General features: G+C 52.3%; 10 protein-coding genes across 10 annotated transcripts; 5 read left to right on the top strand and 5 right to left on the bottom strand.

Moving 5' to 3' along the window:
• Positions 1–249: 249 nt before the first annotated feature.
• Positions 250–1497, bottom strand: A1O1_06582 (uncharacterized protein; the record flags this gene model as incomplete). Its single annotated transcript, XM_007727460.1, has 3 exons — positions 250–612; positions 663–1160; positions 1216–1497. The coding sequence occupies 3 exons, from the start codon at positions 1495–1497 to the stop codon at positions 250–252; spliced, it is 1143 nt and encodes a 380-aa protein (XP_007725650.1).
• Positions 1498–2546: 1049 nt separating this feature from the next.
• Positions 2547–3845, top strand: A1O1_06581 (nitric oxide dioxygenase; the record flags this gene model as incomplete). The annotated part of the gene is made up of 1 exon (XM_007727459.1): positions 2547–3845. The coding sequence occupies one exon, from the start codon at positions 2547–2549 to the stop codon at positions 3843–3845; it is 1299 nt and encodes a 432-aa protein (XP_007725649.1).
• A 742-nt stretch (positions 3846–4587) lies between these two features.
• On the top strand, positions 4588–5352 carry A1O1_06580 (uncharacterized protein; the record flags this gene model as incomplete). The annotated part of the gene is made up of 4 exons (XM_007727458.1): positions 4588–4644; positions 4701–4715; positions 4774–5187; positions 5236–5352. 4 exons carry the CDS (start codon positions 4588–4590, stop codon positions 5350–5352), a joined length of 603 nt encoding a protein of 200 aa, XP_007725648.1.
• A 446-nt stretch (positions 5353–5798) lies between these two features.
• Positions 5799–6584, bottom strand: A1O1_06579 (uncharacterized protein; the record flags this gene model as incomplete). Its single annotated transcript, XM_007727457.1, has 1 exon — positions 5799–6584. One exon carries the CDS (start codon positions 6582–6584, stop codon positions 5799–5801), a length of 786 nt encoding a protein of 261 aa, XP_007725647.1.
• Positions 6585–7267: 683 nt separating this feature from the next.
• On the bottom strand, positions 7268–7892 carry A1O1_06578 (uncharacterized protein; the record flags this gene model as incomplete). Its single annotated transcript, XM_007727456.1, has 2 exons — positions 7268–7568; positions 7621–7892. The coding sequence occupies 2 exons, from the start codon at positions 7890–7892 to the stop codon at positions 7268–7270; spliced, it is 573 nt and encodes a 190-aa protein (XP_007725646.1).
• A 3040-nt stretch (positions 7893–10932) lies between these two features.
• Positions 10933–11681, top strand: A1O1_06577 (ribonucleoprotein-associated protein; the record flags this gene model as incomplete). The annotated part of the gene is made up of 4 exons (XM_007727455.1): positions 10933–10954; positions 11083–11148; positions 11228–11308; positions 11470–11681. The coding sequence occupies 4 exons, from the start codon at positions 10933–10935 to the stop codon at positions 11679–11681; spliced, it is 381 nt and encodes a 126-aa protein (XP_007725645.1).
• Positions 11682–12902: 1221 nt separating this feature from the next.
• Positions 12903–14236, bottom strand: A1O1_06576 (uncharacterized protein; the record flags this gene model as incomplete). The annotated part of the gene is made up of 3 exons (XM_007727454.1): positions 12903–13892; positions 13958–14076; positions 14173–14236. 3 exons carry the CDS (start codon positions 14234–14236, stop codon positions 12903–12905), a joined length of 1173 nt encoding a protein of 390 aa, XP_007725644.1.
• A 1080-nt stretch (positions 14237–15316) lies between these two features.
• A1O1_06575 (uncharacterized protein) lies at positions 15317–17311 on the top strand (the record flags this gene model as incomplete). The annotated part of the gene is made up of 4 exons (XM_007727453.1): positions 15317–15589; positions 15679–15976; positions 16167–16859; positions 16947–17311. 4 exons carry the CDS (start codon positions 15317–15319, stop codon positions 17309–17311), a joined length of 1629 nt encoding a protein of 542 aa, XP_007725643.1.
• Positions 17312–17994: 683 nt separating this feature from the next.
• A1O1_06574 (uncharacterized protein) lies at positions 17995–19406 on the top strand (the record flags this gene model as incomplete). Its single annotated transcript, XM_007727452.1, has 2 exons — positions 17995–18141; positions 18222–19406. The coding sequence occupies 2 exons, from the start codon at positions 17995–17997 to the stop codon at positions 19404–19406; spliced, it is 1332 nt and encodes a 443-aa protein (XP_007725642.1).
• An 82-nt stretch (positions 19407–19488) lies between these two features.
• Positions 19489–20304, bottom strand: A1O1_06573 (uncharacterized protein; the record flags this gene model as incomplete). Its single annotated transcript, XM_007727451.1, has 1 exon — positions 19489–20304. One exon carries the CDS (start codon positions 20302–20304, stop codon positions 19489–19491), a length of 816 nt encoding a protein of 271 aa, XP_007725641.1.
• Positions 20305–20513: the final 209 nt, after the last annotated feature.

The raw sequence follows: 20513 nt of genomic DNA, 5'->3' as shown, positions 1-20513 counted from the left end.
TGTACATGTAGGTAGGTAAGGAGCGTGGGCTGGTATGAAGATAAGTGATCGCAATTCTCATGGATTGGACATTAGATAAATCTATAAGATGAAGAGCCTATTTGTGGCCCTTGTTCTTCGACATCCTCCAAGATAATGGGGGTGCTTGCAAATGCGCCCGCCAGAACTTCATTGCAAGTTATACTCCTGGGTATCTTTTTGGTAGTATAACTACCTCAACGCCATCGCTATGCTGTAATCAATGCTTCGTCATGCTTCAACGTCCTCGAACACTTCGTCGTCATCGTCATCATCATCCATGCCGGATTTGTCCATGTCTGAGTCCTCCACCTTGGGGGCCACGACCCCCGATGGATTGAGCAACATGGCATCACTTTTGTATTCATCCTTAAGTTCCCATTTGCCATTGAAGTCTCCCGCTTTCCACATGAACGCGATTTCGGATAACGTCTCCCGCAAATATGCTTCGGGTTGATTGACTTTGGCCTTGAGATCTCGGAGACCCCAGATGCGATGTTGTCGGAAAAGTTCCATAAGCCTGTCAATGAGTACGTGTTTCTCCACGCGTGCTGCGCGATTTTCCTTTTGGGCGTGTCTCCGCGCCTGCGCATTCTGAGTAGGTTAGCATAGAGCGGGACAGGGTGGTACGGATAATCTCTCACCTTGAGCACGTTTGCCTTGTCGGTCATGCTCATCAACGGTATGTGCTTCTTGGATGGATCCTCGTCGCCAGTTGCGAAGATGGCTTGATCCCGTTCGGGTGGCTTCAGCATTGCGGCGGCCTTCTTGTTCTCGAGCTCGAAATACTCGTGATTCTTCACCGGAATAGCCTCGAATTCCTTTGCAACTGTCCCCATGATGGCCGTCTGCTTAGGAATTGGCCGCCGCGTGTAGGGTGTATATCGTCCCTTGTTCTCTTTCTTCTTGACTTCCCGCTTGTGACGTTCGTACAAGAAGGACCGGCCTTGTCCAGGGTTTCCTTCCTCGTCAATATCGTCCCAGGCAAAAGGACGGGGTTTGTAGCCGGGTAGATCTTTCTCCGAGAAGACCATGGCCTGTCCTGGTCTTCTGGCTCTCATTTTCTCGATCGGAGGAGGGAATAGATTGTACTCTTTGGGCTCGCTCTCAAACGCTGGAATGGCACTCAGTTTCATACTGACCTGTCCCGAATTGTCAGATATGGCACTCTAACTCGCGGAACGCCCTCATACGTACTCTCGAAGGATTGGATTCCGGGCCTTCGACTCTTATCGTACCGATCTCGATTTCGTCGTCGTCCTGTAGTTTGGAGAGAGCTTCCCACAGGGTACGCGGGACGTGACTGAGCCAAAGCGGTTGCTGCGCCTGGGAGAAGTCTAAGTCTCCGGTATCTTCATAGATATCGTCATCTTCTTCCATGTAGGGCGAGGGCGATTCGTCCATAGGTTCTGGCTTGATGTTCTGATCAGGTGGTTCCAGCTTGACCCTGGGGACTCCTGAGCCCTGAAGAGTCGCCATGATTCAAGAATGGGAGTCTGATGGTAAATTGTCTCGACAGAAAGTGGAAAGACACTACAGTACAGAGTAGGTCGCGCTGCGTAAGGTACCTCAAGGAGCAAGGAAGGCAAGTTCATGCGGAGATGCGTCGTGTCCCCTTTAGGACGAAAGTGATGCCGCTCTATGCCACCGCTCAGGATGAGATTACCTAATACAATCTGCGCCAAAACGGACCTCAAAAATGCCTACCAACATTATTAACTGTCAATGTCAACGACGCACACGATCACGGTAGGTATGGACATAAGCTGGTCTCGGTGACCAAATCGAAAACACCGCTGGCCATTGTTGCTGGAATCCAATTAAGAGGCTACCACTCACACTTGGACGATTTTTACCCCAATCTCAGGTGCCACCCTGAGACCTCAGATCGCTTCTTCTACGCGGCGAGGGCGGCTCGATGATTCGAGTAGCCTGACCCGACAAATTAGACCCGGAATGCGGCTAGTACGAGGCTCCACCGCCATGAGATATAAAATGGATTATATTCAAGTACCTCCGCGGCGGATCTCCTCTCACACCCAAAGTTTGAATGTTGTCCCCGAACGAGCCAGAGGTCGCAGAGCGGTCCTTTGCCGCCTTTCTACCGCTGAGCTTTTCTCTCGTTCAGTTAGTTTGACATCAGTCCGATGTCTGCGGTGTTGCTGAGAACTCCGCCGCACCCAGCGCACTCAAACGAAAAGCAGCGGCGCAGCGAGGATTTGTAAGGATCAGATCTTGATCCCACCGTCCACATATTGTTCGGTTGTGTTCGCCGCGGAGCTCTGTATAGCTCGCCAACCGTGTCCAGGTTTGTTCGTCGCGGGCTTGATCAGAGTGGTCTGACCTTGTCCTGTCGTGTTACGTACACCAATCCTATGCCTCAAAATGTCTCCCTATTCCCTATTTCTGCGTTATATAGATGGATGACCTATAAATGCTCTGTTATTGATTGAATCCCGAAGTTGCACTGTCATTTAGCTCACGCAAGATAAACCATGTTGGCAAGGACTACTACTCGATTAACCAGAATGCTGAACACCTCGGCCGCCGCAGCACCACTTCGAAATGCTGCTCCCGCAGCGGTTGCATCTTTCCATTCATCGCCGCAACGGCCAGCCTTGAGTGCAGAGCACCAGGCAATCATCAAGTCCACAGTACCAGTCCTAGCCGAACATGGTGTTGCCATCACATCGCACTTTTACAAACGCATGCTCAACGCCCACCCAGAAATGCGAAACATCTTTAACTCCGCCCATCAGGCTACAGGTACACAACCAGCGGCTCTGGCCCATGCAGTGTGGGCCTATGCGTCCAACATTGACAACCTGGGAGCCTTGACCGCTGCTGTTTCCCGCATTGGACATAAACATGCCAGTCTCGGAATCACACCCGACCAGTATCCGATTGTTGGGGAGCACTTGCTTGCCTCGATGAAAGAGGTGTTAGGGGATGCCGTCAATCAACCAGTCATAGACGCCTGGGCCGCAGCGTACCAGCAACTCGCCGATATTTTCATCGACTTCGAACGTGGTCTGTACCAGCAGGCCCGACAGACAGCCGGCGGTTGGGTAGGATGGCGGAAGTTCAGAGTGGCGCGCAAAGTGCCCGAGAGCGACGAGATTATCTCATTCTACCTCGAGCCCGTGGACGGAGGAGCCTTGCCTCCCTTCAAGTCCGGTCAATACATTTCCGTGAGGGTTTTTGTTCCTGAATTGGGTGTGTACCAGCCTCGACAGTACAGTCTGTCAGATACAGATGATGGGAGACACTTCCGTATCTCGGTCAAGAAGGAGTCGGCCAAAGGTATCGCGCCGGCCGGCCAAATCTCCAACGTGCTGCACGAGAATCTGCCGGAAGGTGCCGAACTTGATGTCAGCAACCCCTTCGGCGACTTCACACTCGACGTCGAAGCTAGTGGACCCGTCATTCTGATCAGTGGGGGTGTAGGCATCACACCTATGCTTTCCATGCTGGGAACACTGGTCGAGCATGCCCCACAACGACCCGTTGTCTTCGTCCACGCTGTGCGCAACGCCAAAGTCCACGCTATGAAGGATTACCTGTCTCGCATCATCAAAGATAACCCGCAGGTGTCGCGCGCCATCTTTTACGGAGAGGTCGGCGAATCTGAGCAGGAGGGTGTTGACTACGATTACGAGGGACGCATTGAGCTCCAAAATATCAAGGACAAGGTCCTACTCCCCGATGCAAATTACTATTTGTGCGGGCCCGTCCCCTTCATGCAAACTCAGCAAAAGAATCTGGAGGCACTGGGTGTCCGCCCCGAACGGATTCATTCTGAGGTGTTTGGTGCAGGAGTGGCTTAAATTTGGGAATAACCTGGGATAGCGCATTTTAATCGTGTCCTGATATGGTTGGAGTTGGGCCAGTTTGATCGAGTGGAAAGGAGTTCATATACAGCCAGGATTTGGCCTGCCTCTGCCTCATAACTACAGGCCCTGCCAACATCTTCGTGCCTTGATCCGGGGGAATCAACACCGTGAAAGAGAACTTTTCCCTCAATGCTTGTGAATGAATGAGGCATTGGTCGTGCCCACTGGGCTTCGAACATGCCAGCAGTTATAATGCTCTAGAGTCTTTCATATTCAACAGTGCCGCAACGCCAATGCTAAGACTCGCAATGCAATCAGAAAATACCGGGGTGACAATGGGCCAACATCCTTGTGCACTAGTCCGCAGTCGACGTGAGAGAGGGTGAAAGGACACTGCCCTGGACCCTAATGAGAGGGTCTGAACGTTGCACAGTACGTACTAAACAGTTAAGACTATCACAATAGGACACTTGGAGGTGTTTGAGGCGGAGAGTCGACCTGATAGCCACAAGCCGATTACATCAGCAACGACACCATGCACTCGCCAAACCTGCCCTGGTTGGCTATACTGCTTCTGCGCTCACGGGCCCTACCACTACCACCTGCACTGATGCGAACGACCTCAATGAATTGGCTACACTGCACATGATCCTATCTCGCTCTCTTTAGGTGGCAGCTGTTCGGAGCTCTGGACATGCGTTATTTCTGCTAGGAGACCGGCAGGGCAGAAAGAGGCATGGCCTCCAGATTGGTGTTGGTCATTGGTGACCTGTTCATCCCAGATCGTGCGTCGGTAAGTGATCAAAGTCTCCAACGTCTGGTCATGAGCGTCGCTAACTAGGACTCAAGGAAATCCCAGCAAAGGTTCGTCCTGAATGACGCAGCCTTCCTGACCATTCGACCTCTGACATGGCGACCGCAGTTCCGCAAACTCCTTGCTCCTGGCAAGATCGGCCAAGTGGTCTGCCTGGGGAACCTTACAGACAAAGAGACGTACGACTTCCTGCGTCAGGTTGCTCCCGACCTGCACATTGTCAAAGGCGATTTCGATACCGAAGCATCCAACCTAGCTCTCTCAAAAGTTGTCCAGCATGGAGGTCTCCGAATTGGCTTTACACATGGGCACACCATCATTCCGCAGGGTGACGCCGACGCTTTATTGATTGCCGCACGTCAAATGGATGTTGATGTTCTCCTATGGGGCGGTACACACAAATTCGAAGCCTATGAATTAGAAGGAAAATTCTTTGTCAATCCGGGCAGCGCTACGGGTGCGTTCAGTACTAGCTGGTTGGCCATTGACGAGGAACCTAACCCGAGCTTTTGCTTGTTGGACGTAAGTTCTATCTTCTGTTCTGCGTGACACCTTACTGATTCTGCGAAGATCCAAGGTGATGTCCTTGTCTTATACGTCTACCAATTGAAGACCGATGAAAATGGAAACGAGAACGTTGCAGTGGAAAAAGTGTCTTTCAGAAAACCTGCACCTACAGAGGCGTGATTGACCCTCAAGCCGTTATTCAATCGCTACTGCGATCCATCCGAGAAGCATCTCGATATTGACAAATAATGAGAGGTCTCGTTGAGGGGATGGCCAGCTTCAACCTCAAGCAGCTGCTTGAGTGTTTCGCCTGTGATATCTGTTGCTTCCTGCAGACTTGGAGCCAGAGACGAGTCAGATGACTTACGGCCATGAGGAACGCAGCATCGTGACTTGGGGTTTAGCCGACGAAGAACATCAGATCAAGCACCGAATTGAGGCATACTAGTAACACATGTTGATTGCCCAGGCTTATCCCCCATGTGGCTGGGATCAATCACCAGGGGTTTGAATATCAAAGCTTGAAAGACCCTGAATAGTTACTGTGGTTCATTTGCTGTCCTAGCCAGCAGTGCTTGGTCAGTAGTCATGAACTGCAAAGGGAACCGAAGCGTGGCCCTGCCAGCTCAGCCTTGCAAAGAGATTGCAACTTCAACGGTTTTGATCCATCTCAGGCGTGCCTCGGGCAGATCATCATCCTTGTACACTGGTCTCTTTCTCTTTCTCTTCCTCCTAGTCTGCTTGACTGGTGGATCTTCTGTCCCTAGGTCCGCGCCCGTCAACTGTTGTCCAGCATTACTGCTAGACATCTGCTCCATCGTGACTGTAGTAACGTCGCCCAACAACTCCAATGTGGTATCCCCGCATTCGTTCTTGGACACCTCTTGAACTTCTTCGACAGGCTGTTCTTCGACGTCCTCGTCTTCCTGGTCCAGCTCCACGATATCATCAATCACGCTCACACTGCCTGTCCTGACCTCGACGTTACAAAGCACTTCTTTCTCCTTGTTCCTAAACCACTCGCCAACGCGTAGCGCTTGCTCCATGGCCCTTCCACTGGCTTTGACGAGGACTTCCTCCCTGCTTTCCGCTATCCTTTCGTTGGCCTCCGCGATATTCGCACTCTTGTGTTTGGATCTGATTGTTGCGCCGGCATCCTGAAGTGCCCGTTTCTCTATTAACCCCAGCATCTTCTTGACTCGCTTGACCGCAGCAACCACAGGTGTTCGTCGGGAAACATAGACAACTTTGGGGATTTTGGCGCCGGCTCGTATGTCAGGGACCGAGGGATGATCAAGTGGCCGTCGCCTGATCGTAGTACTTGGAGGAAGCCTATGGAGGTCATGGTTTTTCTTCTCGTGCTTCAAGGCGGCCAGTTCGGCGGATACATTGAAAGGCAGAGAGGGTGACATGGCCGTTGACAGGCCAGTATTCTGTGGAACGATGCGTAAGAGTCTAACACCAGGGCCTCAAATTGGAAATCCCGTTCAGAGGAGCAAGATATTGGTGTGAGAGGGACCAGCCTTCTTCCGTTTTGGGTCAACCGTTCATGTTGTGAAGCGTGCGTAGAAGACGCGATATGGGCCACCGCAACCTTGCGATCAAAGAATACCGCGGAGCACAGAGACAAGAAACACCAAGCTCGAAGAAATCGTTGTCGCCGTGCAGCAACCAAAACTGTTGTCCTTCCGGAGTAAGCAAAAATCAGTCTACAGAGCTTGCTACATTAAACGATTCCAGAGACTTGTTGCATACATTCGATTGTGCAACTGCCTTCGCAGTCGGATTTCTAAACACCTCATAATGTACTCCCCGAACACAGTCGTGACGTGGATATTTCATACGGTCATCAAGCAAGAGAGGCGCCAGCACCATATCTCGCTGGTACTCTCTAGTGGTCATCCTTTGCGCCGATAACCCTCTTCGACACTTCCCAGCAGGGCTAGATCCATGAAAGAGACGCCGAGCAACATGCCATATTTCGTCAATGATGTCCTGGCAGGATGTGGCGTAGGCTGGTGCGATCAACAGATGGGAACCATCGTGAAGCTCCCCGCCAGGGTGCGGGTAGAGTCGAGCCCTGAGATATGTCTGATCACACTTTGTGGCCCACAGAGATATGGTCTTCTTCGACCAAGGTGTCCAGAGTAGACAGGCGACTTCGGTATTGTGGCGGCGGGTCGGATATCGTATACTCGCACTTCGAAATACTGGAGCGCTTCTCGCCGTCGGATTCCTCTGATGAGTGGATTTTCGACTCTCTCATTTGATGCTGTCTGCCATCGCAAGGACAGGAGACATCCCTTTCAAAGAGGAGCATGGTTCTCGGCGTCCTATCCCGCCGCTGCACAGGCAATTGTCGTCTCTGGCCGTCATCAATCAGACAAATGAACCGCCTGATTTTCGCTGTTAGCAATGTCCTGCCACTCATGGTTGTGGTTTACTGACCATCCTTGGGACTCTTTGAGTCGAGAGTTCTTACGGAGCTGTTTCTTGACGAATTTCGACAGGATTTCCCCACAGTCATTCGGGTCTGTCTTGTTGTACAATCTCAAGTCCTCTTCAGGATCAAAGTCGACTTCGTCCACATAAGTGAATGTCCAGCCGTCGTTTCCCGCTCGACCATGGAACCCCCAATCACAAAACACTATCTTCCGCTGCCTGAGACCTTGCGAGCATTGTGGGCGGTGAATCTTTGAAGACTGGCGTTTGAAGAGCATTGTGTAATATGATCACAATGGTATTTTTCATTATGGAGGATTTGAGAAGGTGATCTAGCAATATCGTCGCTTCGCAAAATCGGGGATGTCTATATGCCGTATGCATGCCCTCTCGAGATGGCCCTTGCGTCAACCCTGGGGTCAATGCGCACTAATCCTCCATCTAGGACCCTTACTCAACTTAGCAGGAGGGAACCGCAAGGCAAACCGAAAACAGAGCCGCAAAAGAAAGCCACTCGACGCATGTCCAGGAGCAAGGCTATCCTGCGATTGGTTGGGTCGCTTGCCGCACACTCAACGTCCCTCCCGCTTTAAGCTTCCAAGGTTGTCATCGAATGTCAAAGCGGCGTTTGACGTGAGAGCACAGACTCTCAGAAATACAGTGCACGATGGTCTGCTCATCCGGCCTCGCTAGAGTTCCCTTTGATTTGTTGGAATGGTTTAACAGGGCCTCTCGAGTCAGCATCTTCCTCAAATGATCCCAGGCCTGTCAGTCTCGACAAGCAAAACCACTAGTTCCCTCCCTTGGAGGATTGCTTCGCCAATAACGGATTGATGGCATATCGTTAACATTTGGGCTGACGTTCCCCACAAGTTTAGCAATGTTCTATGCATCAGTACCGTGGACGACGCCACTTACATCCGATAAGACGCAGCACAACCTTGGTCCAGAAGGTCTCGACTGCACGTCCCCAAGCATGACCAGAGGCGTCAAGGGAACAATGTCCGGCATGTGCCTTTACGCTCTGAATCCTGATAATGTCTTATCAAGAGAAGGCCCATTTGAAGGCCCATTTTGTTGGCCTGTGTGGGTCTCTTCCTGCTGACTACCTCTCTGTGCTCGAGGCTAGGCATCCTCCATCAGTATAGTGCACCTTCGCACAAAGCCAGGATTTTCTGCCATGGATGGGTATGATGGTCCGGTGTTCGTCAACTGTGTCATACTATGAATTGGTCTTCTTCAAAAGTCTGTTCTTGGTCTCTGGACGAGAAGTGCCAATGGGAAGATCGCGTTTCATATTTGAGATCTCAAGGTTTGTGATGCCGACCCTCTAGCCGCAAGCTTCCCGCCGTCGGCTCCCACTCCAACTCTAACTGCGCATTGGTGCACCAGCTTCCTGCAGCGTCAGAGGCGTGAACTTTGTGCGCGCCTCTGACGACGAGATAAACTGGAGACGTCGGAGGTGACGTTGTGATCTGCACATCCCGGTTTTCGAGAAAGTTCGTCTTGATGCACGGTCAGATGATCGCCATATCTAAGATATCGCCCGGTCTCTCAGAATGACACTCGGTTCTGCTTGATACCAGAGTCTCGATCTGGTTGCTGGGTTGTCTTATCTAGCAGTCTTTCTGCTGCGCGATGGCATAAATTCACTGTGATCTTGGACCATCCATCCACAGCATTGCTGAGACAATAGTCATGTCACGGGCTGTTCCGTGGCATCACTGCATTATGCTGTGGACGATCCTGCTCAAGATAAAACAAGCTCCCTGCGACGTCCAGAGTGGTGTGATGTTCCTATAAGGATGCCAGTCCTCTCATTCCCCTAAACCAATATTGAGAACGTCTCACGTTGTCGACATGAGCGTGCCGACCTGCGGCTCGAGCATATATCGCAGTATTTCAAGTGCTTGACAACATGAAGCGACTGAGCAAAGGTGTGTCCTCTTAACGTTGTACTTGGTTCTCCGGAAGTTTCCAGACACGCAGCTGCACTCGCATACCCTTGGTGTCACTGTGCACCGGTCCGGTCCAAAGCTCAGCTCACCTGTTCAAACATGATTCTGTGCTTGAGCACTTCAAAGCGCTCATGGGAGGGTCCCAGCTGGGCACCTCGTCTCTACTCATGGACGCAGCAGTCTATGCAAGGCACGATAGCTCGTCCATGGGTGCTGCTCCTGGTAATCTACATGAATCCGAACCTGCCGAACATGAGCAAGCGAAGCAAGTTCTCGAATTCTCCCTCCGGCAGGGGATCAGATCCAGCCAGGGCGAGGCTTGGAAGGGAGGGTATTGCTGACAATGTAAACTCTGCACCGACCGAAATCTCGTTGCGAAAAGATTATTCAAAGAAGTGTTCTTATGGTAGCTGATGTATCGACTCGAAGATCGTGAGTCCGAGAGGCATCTATAGCTTCCTTTTCCCGATTTTCATGTGTCGAGACTCTCATGCCCGAACGGCCAACAACAAGGACAATGAATCGACCAGAATATGGAAGTGACAACAAAATATCTTGTCACATATTCGTATTGACTCTTTTTAATTCCTTGGCCCCTATCATCCGTTCGAAAATGAAAGAGCAAGCAAAACCCCTCACCTCGCTGGAATTGGGATACGAGGAACCAGGTGTCAAGTCCAGCCTAACTTGGAAATCCATCTCCTCCAAGTGCGACGCCTCAAGGAACATGTTTGAATACTGGACGAACTGAACAAGGGAGCGGCCGGATGCAAGATGATGAGACTGAGTACGGAGCAGTAGCCGGTAATGTCGTTAACCCACAAAGCGGGCCTTCTATCATAGAAGGTCGCGCCGGTCGAGATACCGAAGTCCACAAACAGTCTCCTACCTGGGAATTCAGTTACTCTGCAATGATCAAACCTTCTGTGCGCAGTTACGCATGCGCGTGGTAAAGGAGAAACTATACAGGCTACATACAAAGTACGGGTGGAATTGGTGCGTACCTTAGTTCAGTGGAACGGGATAGCACCACGGCAAACAATGCATCACCGTAGAGGTTGCTACACGTGACTGTTCTTGGCAGTCTATTTGCAGCTGCTTGATCACGTGATGAATCCAGTTCTGCTGGCTCATCAGTGCCTCCGATCGCAGGCTGGGCGCTGCAGGGCCCGATACATAATTTCTCAAAAGTTTTCTCTCGACACCAACTGACTGATTCTCCACGACCCTACAACAAGTCAAACGCAGCGCATCCGCCAGCACGAAGAGTGAGCCCCGGTCGTGGCAGTGATCTCTTCGTTTCGCAGCAACGAAAGCACATCGCATCATAATCTCGCATTCCTGTTACCAGTCCTACGAAATGGCCGACAATCCTTCAGCCGGTACGTACCCTCTGCCACAATATCCCGTCCCACCCTACCTCTCCAGGGCTGCTTCCCTTGGGATCGACGATATGGGAAATAGATGTCTCCTCTCACTAAGTGTAACCTTACTGACGTTACATGACTAGCTTGGCCGCTGGCCGATGAGGCTCTGTCGCAGTCTATCTACGACCTTGTCCAACAAGCATCGCACTGTAAGATATACCTCCTACCCGCAGCCAGTTCTGCGCTGTGTCCCCCATTTGCGAGAGTATCAAGCTGACGTAAAGCCAGACCGCCAGTTGAAGAAGGGAGCCAACGAAGCAACCAAGACTCTTAACCGTGGTACCGCGGAGATCATTGTCCTTGCTGCAGGTACGTGACGCTACTCATTCAGTTTGCGCTGGTGGTGTCTCTTTTCAGACCTTGAAAGAAATGCACCATAACAGCTTGTTTCCTCACAATCCCATGCCTTGTTCTGTTCTCCCCGAAGTTCTTTGATCCGGCTTTGCTGACATCGTGCTCTTCTCCTACAGACACCACTCCCTTGGCCATTCTGCTCCATCTCCCCTTGCTCGCCGAAGACAAGAACGTTCCGTACGTCTACGTCCCGAGTCGAGTCGCCCTGGGCCGAGCGTGTGGTGTCAGCCGCAGCGTAATTGCCGCCAGCATCACCACGAACGAGGGAAGCGACTTGACTCCGCAGATCCGCGCGCTCAAGGACAAGGTCGAGCGACTGATGATCTAAACCGAAGAAAAGCAAAATAGAATGGACGCGCATGCGCAACGTGGTCCAGTTCGGGTTCGAGTGGCATATCAGGAGGCACGTGGAGGTGGACCTGTTATCTGGCACAGGGATGGACGGTCGCAGTTTTATATCGGACCGCTATTGCTATTCCAGATCAAGCACACTCACTGATCAGCGATTCACGGCTGCTGGATCACCACCTTTCATCTATTCTTCTGCCCGCGACGAACCGAACTCGGACCACATTGCAAATTTCACAGATGCGCATATGATTCGCATGGAAGAGAGAAGCTATCGAGTTGACCCGACACTGCAAGTCATTTGACAGGCAGGAGTCGAGCAGTCAAATTGTGATTCATGTGACCATAATCATAATCAATGCCTGTGGTTCCTCGAAAACTAAATGTTCTCACAATGCTCCGACATCGTCCTTCCTGTGCCTTGATCGCTCTAGGGACTCGTCAATGACCGAATACTATACAACGCCTATCGGCCTTCGCCCGCAATCGTATCGTCCCATCTCACATTCTAGCCACTCGTCCACAATGTTTCTTTCGTGCACTTCATTCTTCCAGCACTGCCATAGTTGGTCACAGGGCCACAGGGAGCTCCGGTAGCTTCTACTGCATCGTTGAAATCCCAGACAATAATCCACAAGATTTTTGGTAACATCAGAGAATGAAAGGCAGGAATAGTAGCACATATTTCGAAAGACAACAATTCGTACTATTCTCGCAACTTTTGCAATATTCCTTGGTAAGATTTTAGATAAGCACTCCCCTTTTAACCAACACCAGGAACATGAGTGTTTTTTTAGGGGAGTCGAGTCGACTCGTCAGAGTCAAGGTCCTATTTTTTTTGTCATCCACTAGGGTTAGGGTTAGGGTATACACCCTACATGTCTCTGTCTTGTACACACGATACGTGACTAGCAAAACGTATCGACATGAATGAATGATACATGGAAGGTCTGCAGTCTCCAAGATGAAGTCACCAAAGTTCTCCTATGGGAGCTGCGGCTGTCCTGCTCATTGATGCCCGACACCCACCCATCCACCCCACCACACGTGTTGCTGATAGTCCAGCGCTCTGAATGCCAATGCATTGCCTCTTCCTTATTGAACCGTCTAAGGTCCCTTTGATCGAGTGGCTAGCCGCGCTCATCTTTCTATCTACGGCGTCAGACGCCCAACGGCGTAAAGTTTGCCGAAAAGTGAATACCTATTTGGTATCGTTGGTCTCGTTGGTCTCGACGGCGACGTCGTGCAATTTGGTGGCGGCGACTTCGCGCACCTTTTCCGGGACAATGACGTGGTCCTCCAGGAAGTAGTTGGTGTCCGTGACGTGATAGACGAGCATGTAGATGACGGTCAGCGAACCGATGCCGTAGAGGACGAACTGCATGATGCACTGGGCCATGTAGGTGACGGACCTGGTGTCCATGATGAAGCAAATACACAAGCCCAGCGAGGCGGTGCCCTTGGCGAAGCCGGCGTAGACGGCGCAGCGGGCGGGATCGTTGCTCAACGAGCTCACCACCCAGTTGGCGCTGATCAGATAGCTTGCGTAGACGATGCCCCAGAGGAGGTAGATGACAGTGGCGCCGGCGAAGCGCGAACTGGTCCAGTCCACATCGGGAGAGGTGGACAAGCGACCGTCTAGACCGTTGATCTTCATCCAGCCCACCAGTCCGGCGCTGGCACCCATGGTGATGACCCCGACACAACTGCAAGCGATGAGACCGCGTTTCCGGCGAGACAGGCGGCCCATGTCAAGCAGTGAGCTCAAGGCAAACGCCGCCGGGATCATGATGAATTGGAAAAGCACGTTGTTCAGAGACCGAGCGCGCAGAGAAAAGTAGTAGCTGTTGATGCTGCTCACGGTCGCCAGGCACATCTCCGAGGCCAGAAACGTCGGCACAAGCACATAGATCCTCCAGTCAGTGACCATGGCCTTCAGATGGGAGATTTCCTGGCGTATGCTGGTCGGCTCGAACTCGGCAATGTGCGTTCCATCGTCACGCACAACCTTCCTCGGATCTATGATCAAGAACAGAGCGGCCACACAGGCCGCGAGCATGATGCCGAGAAACGTCCCGTAGACGGCATTGGATACGCCGGTGGCTTTGGTAGCGTCGACGTCGACTCCAAACGCGATCGCTGCACCCACCGTCCCGCCCAAAGACGTCAGACCCCACTGGACGGCAAGGTACTAGGAGGGAGGGAGTCAGTCAGTCACGGATGGGCTGTGGAGCGCGGACCGGAAACTCATCTTACAGTTCCCTTGGATTGCTCATCCGCGTACGAAAAAGCGAGAGAGGTTGCGCCTGTCCACAGACATCCAGCCGAGACACCCAGCGCCACGCCGGAGAAGTATGCAAGACCAGGGCCGCCGCCTCTATCGAACAAAAAGAGGCCTCCAACATACAACGGATAGCTAGTAGAGTCTCAGTCAGCTGTTTGAAAGATAGGAGCAGAGCAGTTCGTCTTACCCGAGACCACCGAGAGCACTGAAGGCGTTGAATCAGCAAAGGTCGAAATTGAAATAGAATCCATGGCTAGGTAGACTGGGCCCCTTACATGGTCAACCTTGGTTTCAGCAGGTTGAGCGTGGCTCCGCCCACCCAGCCTGACAGCGTAAAGACACCATAGAGGATGCTGTGTTAGATGTGAGCTTTGACACGGCAACCCCTTTCCTTCTCATGTCCCGTCGCTTCAGCAGCTACTCACGCATTTGTGTTCTGCGCCATCACCAGCGCACCGGGGCCACCTCCACCGGCTCCAAGACCCGTCAAGGCGAGATAGATTCCCGGCAGACAGAAGAGAAGGCTGGTTGTCGTGTCAGTAATGCCATCCGCAGCAGAGCGTCCAGGGATGAGGAGTTTACTTACCATCCGACCAGGAAGTTCTGGTTGAAGGGGCGATTGAGCCGCCACTTGCTGAGCTGAGGGGACGCCATGGCTTTCCAAGAACAATGTACACCAAGCTCCTTTGAACGTTTTCCACAAGGCCTTGTCGGTGATGATGGGACTGTGGAAGGCTCTGACTTGGTGAACAGAGCTATATATGTTTCAGAAAGCCCGCCGTCGCAGCCATCCCGACCTTAGAAAACAAACCGATACTGGGTGCCGGCTGTATTGCAACCATATCATATGGACATTTTGATAATGCTATCTGCTTGCTGATAGTAACAGATACACAGATCATACTGATTCTGATCTGTGAGCACAAGGGGTTATTAAGGGTTATCAAGAGCTTATCAACGTGAATCCACCCGAATGACCCATCGGTGCCGCGCTGCGCGTTTATCTGTCTAAGCGCGGTCCTCGCATTGACTGAAGATTCTGTACATACCTTATCTTGGACTTCGATAAGCGTTCTCGCTCGGTCCCACACCACAACCGCGCTTCATTTTTCGATCCTGGCGCAAGGGTGGTTAGCGGAAAAGTTGCTGGTGTGTTTGTGTGCCCTGAGCCTCAGCCTCGGACCCAGACCCACTAGGCGACCGGATCTGGCTCGCGGTCTTCAAAAGAAACCCAGGTTCCGCCAACGAGATGAGGAGGCTTAATGCACCGTACAGTCTTTCTCTCACGCATTCAACTCGTAGGATATCCTAGTCCGTCAAGAAATTTCAAGATGCCCAATCCGACATGGCAAGAGCGCTGTGCGAGCAAACAAGCGGAGAGGGACGCAACGATCCCGAAGGAATGGCTCCTCCAAGAGCTGCCTTCTGCGGAGCGTGCCAACGTGATGGATGTGCCCTACACATGTGGCATCATGAGTGCGGCGGAACTGGCCATCACGGAGCTCGATGCGACCGAATTACTTCATCGCATGGCCGAAGGAACACTCAAGAGCTATGATGTTGTCCTCGCCTTCTGCAAGCGGGCCGCCATTGCCCAACAACTGGTGTGTGCCGTCCCCCGTCGTTCCCAATGCATGAACAATTGTCATCAAGGACACCGTTGGACGCTAAGAGAACGTTGTGTCCGCTACAGCTCAACTGCCTCACCATGATGTTTGTCGACGAGGCTCTGCAAAGAGCCAAAGAGCTCGATGACTATCGTGAGAAGACGGGAAAGGTGGTCGGCCCTTACCATGGCCTTCCTTTCTCCATCAAGGATCAATGGGCGATCAAGGGAAAGGAATCGAATACCGGCATGGTCGCTCTCATCGGACAGACCCCGAAGGAAGATGCTGTTGTCGTCCGACTGCTTCGTGAAGCCGGTGCAGGTAAGCAGCACGAAAAGGAAATGGTTCCGACTGCTAACTGTTCTTTCTTCTCTTCCTCTTCCAGTGTTCTTTTGCAAAACAACGCAACCGCAAAGTAAGCGCATAGACCCGGATCTCGTTACATTTCCACTTGCTAACCACGCAACATTTAACAGCCGGCATGCACTTGGAGACTTGTTCGAACGGTGAGCCTGGGGATTCGGGAACGGTCCATCGGCCGGGTTGAAGTCCATTACACTAACTCTGGAGTTAGTCTATGGTCGCACGCTCAACCCATTCAACCGGCGTCTGACCAGCGGTGGATCGAGTGGTGGTGAGGGCGCGCTGGTAGGATTCCGTGGCTCACCCATTGGCCTTGCCGCCGACATTGGAGGCAGCATTCGGGCCCCGGCCGCCAACAACGGCCTGTACGGGGCAAAGATAACATCTGGTCGTATCCCCCTCACAGGGATTGTCTCTCCCGTGACAGGCTATGACTCTGTCCCCGTGGTCGTGGGCCCAGTGTGTCGGTCTGCACGAGACAACGAATACTTCTTCCAAACGATCCTCGCCACAGAGCCATGGAATAAAACACATTATCTGGTGCCGTTACCCTGGCGCTCCATCAAGTTACCCGAGAAGATGACAATCGCGTTTCTCTGGGACGACGGGGTCGTCAAACCACATCCTCCAGTGACCGCTGCGATGCAGAATCTAAAGGCCAAGCTGCAGAGCTTGCCCGACCGATACGAGATTGTTGACTGGCAGCCTTTCCAGCATGCCGATGGCTACGACGTTACCAGAAGTCTATACTTCCCGGACGGCGGCAAGGTGTATGCGGATATCTTGCGAGAGTCCGGCGAGCCTGCGCTACCGTTGACTCAATGGGTCACCAAGGAGAGCCACGTCAAAGTCCAGTCGATAGAAGAACTGTTACAGCTGAACTCCCGACGTGAGGCATACCGAGGTGGGTGATCCTTGAACGAACGAGTCAAGCCCCATGACCAGAATCGTTCGCAGATTGAACATTGCTGACTGACCTGTCCTTTGCAAGCTGCGTATCTATCTCATTTCAATGCTGCTGGTTCTGTCGACTTCATCGTTGCGCCGGTAGGGCCTGGGGTCGCTCCGGCGCATGACACGGCGAGATACTGGGGCTACACTGCCGTCTGGAATATCCTGGACTGGCCAGCTTATGTGTTTCCTACAGGAGAAACTGTTTCTGCCGACATTCATCTCAAGGACTTATCCTATCGCCCGAGGGAAAACGAGTTCGATGCATACAACTGGGAGAATTACGATCCAAAAGTGTCTGAAGGTGCTCCGATCTCGCTGCAGTTAGTCGGTCGCAAGTGGGACGACGAGCGCGTTGTCAAGGCGGTGGCAGAGATAGCAGCAATCATTGACCAACACAAATGAAGCTGGTTAGATGATAGGCAGCTGCCAAGTGGCAAGGGTAGCGCAGCTATTGCTTCGAATCAGTATATAGAGAATGCTCAGAACGAAAGTGAGAGTGCGGTTGCTTGAGAAGAAATGTGCCATTTGTCCGATCGTAGTAGTCGTTGGACTGGTGACCCAGTGTTATCTTGGTGAACAGTGAACAGCCATTCACATGGAATGCATGTAGCATGGAGCACCTTACCGCCAGAATGTGAGGCGGTAGACTCGGTCCTTCGCAATCAGCGTCAATGGTTCTGCAACGTCGGTGAGTAGATGGTCGGATCATTTGCCGCGAAGCGCGTCTACTGTATATGAGTACGCGCGCTTCGACTTCGACCATCTAATCGCCCACAGGAATCCTGCCGTAATCGCGCTCCACGTAATGCCACTGCGCGTTCCGCAATCGCGAGTTTGTCCGATGAGGATATGCCGAGCTCTCGATAGCTGGCGTGGCGCAACGTCGTATGCATCCGTCGAAACCAGCGATGAAAATCAGTATCAGCATACACGAGCCGGTTAGCGCGGAGCAGCTCTTCGGCTCGCCAGTCTCCATGCATTCAAGAATGAGTTGACATGGGTTCATAATACTCCGGTCTGCAACAGTTCCAAGATTTTCCTTTTCACATCAACCACACCGACCGAGCACGCTCTAGGACTCGAACATGGGCGAATACATTTCTCCGGGTCAGAAAGGCCTTGAGCTCTCACCGCAGACACAGAAATTGTTGCAGCTGGAACAGAAATATGTGGCTGGCGGCTTCGAACCAGTCCCTGCATTCTTCGTCAAGGGCAAAGGGTCGAAACTTTGGGTAAGTGGTGTCCCCAAAATCACAAACCTTCTCGCAGTCGTGAAAAGGCATTGACATGTCGTGCCGTGCTGCGCGGGTAGGACGTGGACGGCAAAGAATACCTCGACTTCATTGCCATGTTCAGTGCCGTCAACCAGGGCCACGGCCACCCGTATATCGCGCAAAGGGTCATGGAGCAAATGGAAAAGCTTCCGCTGGCCAACCTGTGCGGCCACAATGCTCTGTACGGCCCATTTGCCGAGATGATGTGCCAACGCTTCCAGTACGACCGAATCATTTCCGTGACCTCGGGGACGGAAGCGGCAGATACGGCGTGCAAGATCGCCCGAAAATGGGGCATCCAAGTCAAAGGGATACCAGCGGATCGTTGCCTCATACTGGGGGTGGGGTCCTCGTACCACGGGCTCGGGTCAGCGGTATGGGGTCTGATGGATGCTTCAGAGACTCGCAAGCAATATGGGGTGGACAATCGACTGCAAAGAAACACCAATCCCTCCACGGGCGAGCCTCTGGCATACCTCGATCTTGCAGCGATGGAGTCTTGTTTGAACGCTCACGGCAACACCGTGGCGGCAGTCATTATGGAATGCTTGCATGGGTCTGCAAGATCTTCGGCCGACGAGATTGCCTACGCCAGAGGCGTCTATGACTTGTGCCGCAAGCATAACGTGCTTTTCATCGCCGACGAGGTCCGGCAGGGCGCGGGCAAAACGGGCAAGTTTCTTTGCCATCAGCATTTGGGCGACGATTGCAAACCAGACATTGTGACCATGGGCAAGTCCATCACGGGAGGCTTCTATCCTCAGGCGTTCGTGCTTGGATCTGAGGCGGTCATGTCACTTGTCGGCTCTTTCCAACAGGCGGCAACGTTCGGCCACACACCTCTCGCGCTGGCCGCTGCCCGGGCCGCCATTGAGGTCATTGACAGTGAAAACCTGGTGGAAAGGGCTGTGGCGATTGGGGAGAGGTGGAGAAGCACGGTTGATGGTTGGAACCACCCGGAGGTGGACTATGTCGCCAGCATTGGGGCGGATTCGAATCTCTATTTCCGAAACTTGAGCGGGTCCAGGGTCGCTGCACTTTGTATGCACAAAGGTCTCTTCACGCATCCAGCTCCGCGAGGTCTTCGCCTGAGCTTCGCCATGACGATGACGGACGAAGAACTCGATCGTGGGGCAGCCATCATCAAAGAAGCTCTGGATGAGATCCACCTCTATGAAGATATCCCGGGAGAGAGATTCCATGACCCGAAGCATTCTCATTGACCCAGGGTTGGGCTTGGGGATATCGAAGTATAGGCGCGAATGTATTATGTAACCGAACCAATATGTCTCGTTCTTGGTGAAGTCATGCCATACACAGCTTGATGGAGTGCTTTTCCATCATAAGGTGTAAACCCAGCGGGCCATATGCTCGCCCGTCGTCATCTTCCCACAGAAGTTTCAGTAAGGAGATAGCCTGCTTGATGTGGTTCATACGGCAGTGAAGTACGAGCCACTCCTCCAGCATGTATCGTCGTTGATCCTCCTTGATGAGACAAGATCCTACCATCATTGCTGGCCACATCAGGACACACCTGTAAGGAGAGGAGTTCAAGTCGGGCTGAATGGAGAGGATTTTGTCGACGTGTTGTTGAATCTGGTACACAATTTTGGGGTTGACAACTGGTGAGCCATATATGGCCAACTCCAGGTAGATTAGCAATGCATGCCGATAAATTTCGCCTGTGATTTCATGCTCGGCCCGAAACTGAGCCATGTCTGCTGGCGGAGGTGGCGATTTCCACTCTTTTATGCTGGCAAGCAGTTCATTGCACTTTCCAAGAGACTCGTTCGTCACTCGCCCTTTGGCTCGATCGGCAAGACACAGACGGTACAGTTCTGCGATCATGGGGATCTTCTCAAAAAGGGTAAACCCGCAGCCGAAAAAGGTTCCAAAACAATCGTAATCCTGTAATGTTCGCAGAGATGTGACGAAGTCGTCCATCGGCACGGTGGAACTGCCAGGAGTGCCATATGGCGTGATATAAGCCACCGACATCAAATACGCGTAGACCTCCAAAACAAAACCGTGGATCTCTTTCTCTTCGGTGGTCTCGTAATTGTCTGGTTCGCGATTCAATCGCACAATGAGATACCTGCTCGCACGCAGGTGCGCAAACATGGCGCCCTCGCACACATCAGAGACAATCTGTGGTAATATTAGTCACAGTGGTCCATGAGGAGAAGGGACAAGACGCGCCTCAACATGACAGAGCACCATCAAGACCAGCAAAAGTCGCAAGCTTCTAGCGCCATACAAAGACGACAGAGCACCGAATTCGTTACGTAAACTGCTGATGACGAAAGAATAATGTAGCTGAGTTTGCAATC

This window comes from Capronia coronata (assembly GCF_000585585.1).
Source record: "Capronia coronata CBS 617.96 chromosome Unknown acBCG-supercont1.5, whole genome shotgun sequence".
Lineage (NCBI taxonomy): Eukaryota > Fungi > Ascomycota > Eurotiomycetes > Chaetothyriales > Herpotrichiellaceae > Capronia > Capronia coronata.
The sequence above is the reverse complement of the archived record's forward strand: the minus strand, read 5'-3'. Positions and strand labels throughout refer to the sequence as shown.